Genomic DNA, 7,366 nt, shown 5'->3' on the forward strand with positions numbered 1-7,366 from the left:
TCAACTCAGCGGTGGAAATCATGGCAATGCCACATAATTCCTGTTCTGTGACACGAGAACAACTGCTATTATATTCTCTTACACACCTGGTTTCTTTCTTTATATGCCTTTGCTTCCTCTGTCTGCATTAATACTTCCTTGAATAACAAAGTCTCCTGAGAGACACGTATGGCATTGAAATGTTTACAAAGCCACATTGCCTGAGGGGAGAGAAAAAAAAAATACAGGTTGAAATATTTGGAAAGAAAAGGAAGCAATTTTTTTTCAGAAGGCTGCAGAAAGACAGAGATTTCCTAGACATACAGTTAAGTATACAGACATTTAAGCATATAAGCAACTTTTAGTTTCTTATAAAGATATTCAAGAGTAGCCAGCTTTGAATAATGGCTTTTTCATCTTCTGTACGTTAACAGAGAATTTAAAGAAGGAAATATTCTTCCTACCATGCCCTCACCAGCATCACCTGCCGAATCTGGGGTTGAAATGCAACTTTGACCTTGGCATTTAAGTGGTGCCAGTGGACATGAGACAACTGACCATGCAAATGGAGCAATTCACAGCAAGGAAACACCTCAAATGTGTAATTACCTTACTTCCCCCAGGCTAATTAGCCCTGAAAAAAGGCTGGGAAAACAAGGCAGGCAGAATTTTGTTGCATTCCAGTAGTTTCACTACTTGAGTGAGTTCTCACAGACTTCACTTGAAAATATCTATTTAACCTGTAGTGTAATAGCCTCAGGAATGCCACCTTTGTCTTGTACTCATCTCTCACCTGGATAAAACTCAAAATTCTTTTCCCAGAATAAAATGCTGAGCTCAGTAGAAAGTAAGAAAGTGAGAAGTGCTACAACACTGAGGGTAAGGTACTCACAACTGTGGTTTTCCCAGAAGCAGGTGGACCCAGGACACAAATTCTTGGAGCTATGGAACAAGGATATGCAAATGTCAAGATGCAGAACAGCAAAAATCCCAACCCGTTTCCCACTCTTGTATTGGACAATACCAATGTAGCCACCATGAAACAATTATTTCAGCTGGAAAGCTGCCTCAGTGGAGACTTTGGGATTGGGCTCCACTGGGAAAAAATGGGGAACAGAAAATCCAGTGCCAGCTGGGTCCTCCTTTAATCTCCATGGTCAATGAGATTAACACTCTAACGATGCCACTTGGAGAGATATATGAGATATGTATAGCTCAATCCATTGAAACACATGGAGAGTTTAGTGGGTGAACCAGAAGATACAAACATTTCCTCACCTGAGTTTGACTTTTATTCCTGAAACATTGATTCAGAACGAAAACATTTTGTGATGAAAAAATATTTCAGTTTTTAGTTTCACCTAAATAGATTGCATCAGGGTTCAGAGAAGATTTATATACTGCAAAATTAAGGACTCCCTCACTACGCTTTTTGACAGCTGCCTTCAATTTTTCTAGTCACCATTTAAAGTAATTTTCCTCATTTCTGTTTCTTGTGTTTCTCTGCTGCATGTCCCTCTCCTTTATCTGAGGGGGGCAAGGTGCAAAAAATGCGTCCCAGTTCTGAGGAATTCTTAATCCAATGCACACACACAACACAATAGGCATTACTGCCCTGAGCTTCCTCGGGAATGAATTAGAGGCAAGACAAACAAGAGAAAATGGAGTCGCTCTTAGGAAAGTATTTGGAACTTTTTTCCATAAATACACCTTGGGCTGCAATCCCTTGAACTGTCATTTTATATTAACAGCTTTGATGTTTTTTCCCCCTATACCACAGGGAAAAAAAAGAACCCAAATCAGAGTCTGTGAAGGAGGGACTGGTTAGTATTTAATGGGAGTAACACAGGTCAGAGCAAAGGAGGGATCCACTCGCCCAAAAACCTCCTCAGCTCTGATAACCAAGGGAGAGAAATCGTGTCTGATGGGAACAGACAGGCAAGGATGTGAAATGGATTTTCATGAGGCCTTCCACCCACTAAACAGTTACTGGGCAGGTGCAATTTTTAAACATACATGAAACCCAAATTACAGATTCATCTTTACAAAGTTATCTGACTTGGAAGGTTTAAGAACAACTCCCCCCTTATTGGTTCTTGCAAGTGCAACAGAACTAGTACACAATGTAGAAAAATACTTTAAAAGGATACATCAGCTGTTTTTATCACCTAATTTCTTTCAAATGTAATGTGATTAAATCCTAGGGTTTTTTTAAAATCTAACACCTTGAAACTCCAGCCCGGTACTTAGGAATTATTTATAAACAGCGTCATAAAAGAGTGCTTGGGTGCCAACACTAATCAACTTCTTCAAACCACTTCAAAGAAAATCAAAAAACCTTTCCATCCACAGATCCTTTTGAGGTTTAACTAGGAGCATGATTTAAAATTCACAAGAAAGCCCTTAGGTATTGAAGCTTTAATACACAGCTTTCTTGGACAAACGTTTGATAAAAAACGAAACATACCATTATATACACCATCTCATGCTTTAATATTGCCCAGGGCTACTGTAAATGCTCACTTTGTACTAAATCTGGTTTTCTCTCTGCTTAGTGGCTGGCAGCAGATGGGGCAGTGTAATTCACTGATTTCCTCATTTGCACACTTGTAGGACTCGTCCAAAGCGTTCTCCCCAAACAAATGACACGGGGGCACAACCACGACACCACTGGGTGTCACGTTTAACCCCTCCAATCAACAAAAGTCACTATTTAATATTGCAGCTCCAAAGCAGCAGCTAAATGAAGTCAGGAAATTCTGGGAAATGCCTTTTTCTTCGGTAACAAATCATATTTAATTCTGTATTTAGTCTTGATGAGACATTATGGGATTTACTCAGCCAGGTAAAGCGAGTTTTAGCACTCAACAATGATTTTAGCAATGACAAAATGAATGCTGGAATAACACAAAAGAACAGCTAGACTCACAGAGTTCCATTTAAATCCAGAAGATTCTAGGATTAATATTAATACAACAAAATTTGCTTCACTTGTAAGAGAAATCCTTTGTCAAAGAGGAGAAGCACAGGGTACATTCCTGCAGAACTTTTTTACATTCCTTCACAAGTTTGAGTATAAAGGAGGAACTCACAGAAATTCCACTCAGACCCTGAAAGCCTTTTTCATTAGCACAAACCAAGATTCTGTGTAGAAAACTTGCATCTTTGATTATGAAAGAATTATCAATCTTCATGTGGCACTCAAATGTTTTTAGAGGGAACACGTGAAATAACAATAGCACAGAGCCCTAAGCACAAACACTTTGCCACACATTTGACCTACAAGATTTCTGAGGCAGTTGTAAGCGCTAATCACCATTAGACTTGTTTATATCTTGAAAAGTATTTTACTATTTAGTATTTACTATTATCAATTAAAAAGGTTTTCTCACTTCACACCTGGGATAGATGCAATGCTTCTTTTCCACACATCTCTGTTTGAAATTTTCTCTAGGGCTAAAACTGTCTAGGCAAGGCAAGATCATGAAAATTCATCACTTTACTGATGGCTCTAATAAGGTTTTTTTTCTTCTAAATAGTCAGCACCTTCCACCATGATCAAAAAGTAAAATCAACTCTGCTACACATTTCTGGTACATTATTTTCCATATAATTTATTCTTAAAACAACATTTAGGCTTTATTTTTAATTGGGGTTCCTCTCTTTCCTTAACAGGGTTTTCCAGACCAAAAGCAGACAGCATTTTCCCTCTGACAAACAACTGCTGTAGTTCTATCTTTAGCCTCTAAGTACTGAAGTTATGAGATGGAAACCTGCCTAATTCTGTTAAAATAATACTGTAGGGCTTCAGGACAAATGTTAGCCCAATGTGAAGAATTTTTATCAGCATTCTATCAAATTCTTCCACACATTTTCCATGGGTCTACAAACCAGATTGATTATTCATGCTGCCTGCACCAGAAAAGGCTGGGCACAATTTGCAGGATTTGATTTTTTTTTCCTTTAATGTATTTAGCAGCATTTCAATCAACATCCATCTGATCAGCACCACGAAGAGCTCACAGCACCTCCAGTGATAAAGATTTCATTGATGCTGCAGCCAGCAGAACTTTCATAATGGTTTACTCTGGTTTTAAAGAAACATCAAAGCTCCATGACACCAGCTCTCCCTGACAGCTCACGCAGAACAAAAATTACAGTTCAGTTGTGCATATCCAAATATAATCTGCCTAAGGGTGAACAGTTTGTAAATCAAATAATTTGATTGAGGGTACATGCTTTTATTGTGCAGAATACAGACTTCCCATTCAATTTACCAGGTTTTGTTACACAGAGGAGCAGACACACTCACTGTTCCTTCAGCTGAGATGCCACTGAGCTATGGAACTCATTAACAGCAGCGAGTAACAAACTAATCAAAAAGCAGAGAATCTGCCAGCCCAGGTAGAATAGGAACCCAAATTTACACCTGACAAAAGGAGTAATTAGCGAGCTTAAAGACAACAGGAAATATCAGATGGGGCACAGAAGGCATTAATAATTGATACACCAGAACTCTTTGTTATTCCCTTAGAGGGTTTCATTGTTATAACTGTTAAAGTGCATTTCTTATTAGATTACCCACTAAAAAAAGAAATTAAAAGCATCTTGCCTATAACTATTCCAAAATGCTCACCTTTTTTTGTTTTGTTTCCCCCCTCCCCAAGCCTCAGCCTGAAAAGTTTGATCCATCACCTGCCAACGGCAGCACAGCTCCAGCAGCTGTTCACAAATCAGGAACTGAACTATTTCTGGTGTCTCCATTTTCACTCACCATCATCGTTGTTTTGCTTTAAGTGGTTTATCATGAACTCAATGGGATCATCTGGCTTATGAATTAATAGCTCTTCAAGCATGTTCTGGAAATAAATGGGACAAAGTCAGAGGAAAATTTAACTCAGCTCTGCAGCCGTGGATATCTCACATTTTTTACAGCAATGTTACAATGAGGATCCTAAACAGCTTATAAATGCTTATTTATTTTCTTTCACAGACTAAATTGAGACATCAGAATCTATTTTAGATGCTGACAAACTGAAGAGGGTCAGAGAATTGCCAGTTAAAAAACCCCAACCTATTTGCTTCGGCTTATTTATGGTACAGATGGACAGCAGAAAGGTTTGGCTCGAGCAGCCTGGGGTCAAAAATGGTTGAGGCAGCACTGACAGAAAAACCATACAAGGAGTTTGAAAACCAGAGTTAACTTGAATTTGTGTCTCTGCAGGGCAAGATGACCCTTCTCTAGCACATTCCCACAAGCTTCTGACTAGCCCAGAGGAGTGCAGAAAGGACAAGAGCTGTGGAAAACACAACCCAGAGAAATGGCACATTCCACACCTGTACCAGCCTTGCCTCCTGCATGAAAAGGAATGGGGAGAAGGGGAGAGGAAAAGGCAAAAAAAGCCTTAAAGCCTTGCCTTGAATGTCTATTTTGGAGCCCATTTTCATGCTAAACCCTTTAGGTTATACAGAGCCTTGTTTCAGCTCCCACCTGCAGCAGTGGGGATCTTGCACTGGTTTCAGGGAGGATTTGGGCTTTATAGGCAAAAAAAAAAGGACAACCCTGAGAAATCCATACATTTCCTAGTAAGACATTTCAGCACAGCCACGAGTTCTGTAATTAAATCTAAACATCAAACAGAACTAAAGCTCTAATTCAGACAAGCTGCAGAAATGCTCGCACTGGAAGAGACATTTCTAAAAAGCAGTCATAACACTTTTATATTTGCAAGTAAATTCCATAAAGTCCGTCTAGTCCATAAAATTTTATATCCTCAGCAACTGATTGTCTTTTATTAGAGTGGCCTATTTTCCCTTTCTACATCATCCACTTCATTAGAATAATTAAAACACTCAGTTTGGTTTATAAACTGGTGATGGTGCAAGTTCTGATGTGTCAAGGTCTGGGTAGCACAGAGCATAAACAATGAAATTTGTATTTTTATTGGAAGTTCATTTAAAAATTATTCTTTTCCATCAACATTTATTTTAACTAAAAAAATCTAGATTTTTTTTTTTACTACACTTGCCAGCACCTTTACAAATAACAAACCTAAAAAAATCCGCGTTTATTATCATTCAAAAATGTCCAGTGATTGACAGTGGCACTGTTTCTTGCCCAAACCCTTAATTTTATCCAATTCTGCTAAACTCAGTTTAATTTCACATGAGTTGTTCTGTTAATCCCTGGGGGAGGTTCATACTTTGGATCTCATGGAGTTTTTACATTTTGTGTTTTGCATTTCAGCACAACAATTTCAAGCTGTGTTTGTGTCATTATTTTGCTCCAACACAACTGAAGCACGAAAACACAACCCTGACTAAATCCCACAAGTATTTTATGTAATTTGAGTCCCTACAGCTGCATGCAATGCCTCGTGGCTTGCAAAATACAGTATTTAATTTTAAAAAAATCACAAATATTATGCAGTGCTGGTCGTAATGAACAGAGAAAAAAATGATCGCACAAAAAAAGAATGGAAAAGAAATAAACATATGTGTGCATTTCAATAAGCTCTGAGTAAGTGAAAGTGACTTTTTATAGAGTTAAGAGCAGCACACAGGGGAAGGTTCCCCAGCAAGTTCTGCAGGGAGAACAGCACCAGGGTATTTAATCCTCCACACAAACCTCCCCATGCACGACTTTTCCCGGACTTCCAGAACAAACCCACCCTTCTCTAAAGCAGGGAAAGCACCCTCGCCGTGTACCGAAATCACAACGACGCCACAAGTGAACTTTTCTCTTTTTATTTTTGACATCTCCCCGCACAGGCACAAGAGGAGCTCAGGGGAAGGGTTTGAAGCTGAAGGTGCTCAGCAGGCGGGGACAGCTCCGGCCGAGCCAGGCAAAACCTTCAGGCGTTCTTCGAGCGAATTCTCACTGTCTCCATCCCTCCTTCCTCCTCTCCTCGTCCTGCCGCGCCTTTCACCGACTCCTTCTTCCACCAGCTGCCGCTTTCATCCTCAAATCAAATGACACGCATGAGCCGCGGCAACTGCCAATTAAGATAATTAATTGAGAGCCCACGGCCGCTTCCCGCACGCGGACACCCGCACATCAGCGTCCACCGCTGCCTCTCCCCGCCCCGCGGAGGGGCTGGCGGGGTTCCCGTTCACCGGCAGGAGATGGAAGAGTCCCCGCGGGCGGCGGCCGCGCCCGGGCCGGGTTCTCCCCGTCCGGTCCGCCATGGCCGCCCCTGGCAACGAGACGCGTTGCTAAGGACGCGTCATCACCGCGCGACGCGGGGCGGCCTCGCCCCACATGGGGGAGCGACCACCGCCCCGTTAAAATAAATGGGCGTGCGAGAGAGACGTCATCGAGCTGCGACGGTTGCCATGGACACGGCGTCGCGGTTGCCGCGGCAACGGCGGGCCCGAGGCCCGCGGT

The 7,366-nt window shown here is 41.1% G+C and overlaps 1 protein-coding gene and 1 long non-coding RNA gene across 6 annotated transcripts in view; both read right to left on the bottom strand.

Annotated features, from left to right (window-relative positions):
- Positions 1 to 7,366, bottom strand: part of AK8 (adenylate kinase 8) — a 68,228-nt gene that overhangs the window by 58,118 nt on the left and 2,744 nt on the right. Inside the window, exons 2-4 of one of the 5 annotated variants that reach the window (XM_063409601.1) lie at positions 4,754 to 4,838; positions 872 to 921; positions 87 to 200 (exon numbers count right to left, since the gene is read on the bottom strand). The exons of 1 other annotated variant lie outside the window; for it this stretch is intronic. In XM_063409601.1, coding sequence (XP_063265671.1) covers positions 87 to 200; positions 872 to 921; positions 4,754 to 4,838 — 249 coding nt within the window. The remainder of the gene's footprint in view (positions 1 to 86; positions 201 to 871; positions 922 to 4,753; positions 4,839 to 7,366) is intronic. 3 more of the 5 variants (XM_063409600.1, XM_063409603.1, XM_063409602.1) reach the window with 3 other exon arrangements.
- Positions 6,711 to 7,189, bottom strand: LOC134557017 (uncharacterized). The gene is made up of 2 exons (XR_010081972.1): positions 7,096 to 7,189; positions 6,711 to 6,974 (listed from the first exon to the last, which is right to left on the bottom strand). It is a non-coding gene; the product is annotated as an uncharacterized LOC134557017 (long non-coding RNA).

Source organism: Prinia subflava, chromosome 12 (assembly GCF_021018805.1).
Source record: "Prinia subflava isolate CZ2003 ecotype Zambia chromosome 12, Cam_Psub_1.2, whole genome shotgun sequence".
In the NCBI taxonomy this organism is placed as follows: domain Eukaryota; kingdom Metazoa; phylum Chordata; class Aves; order Passeriformes; family Cisticolidae; genus Prinia; species Prinia subflava.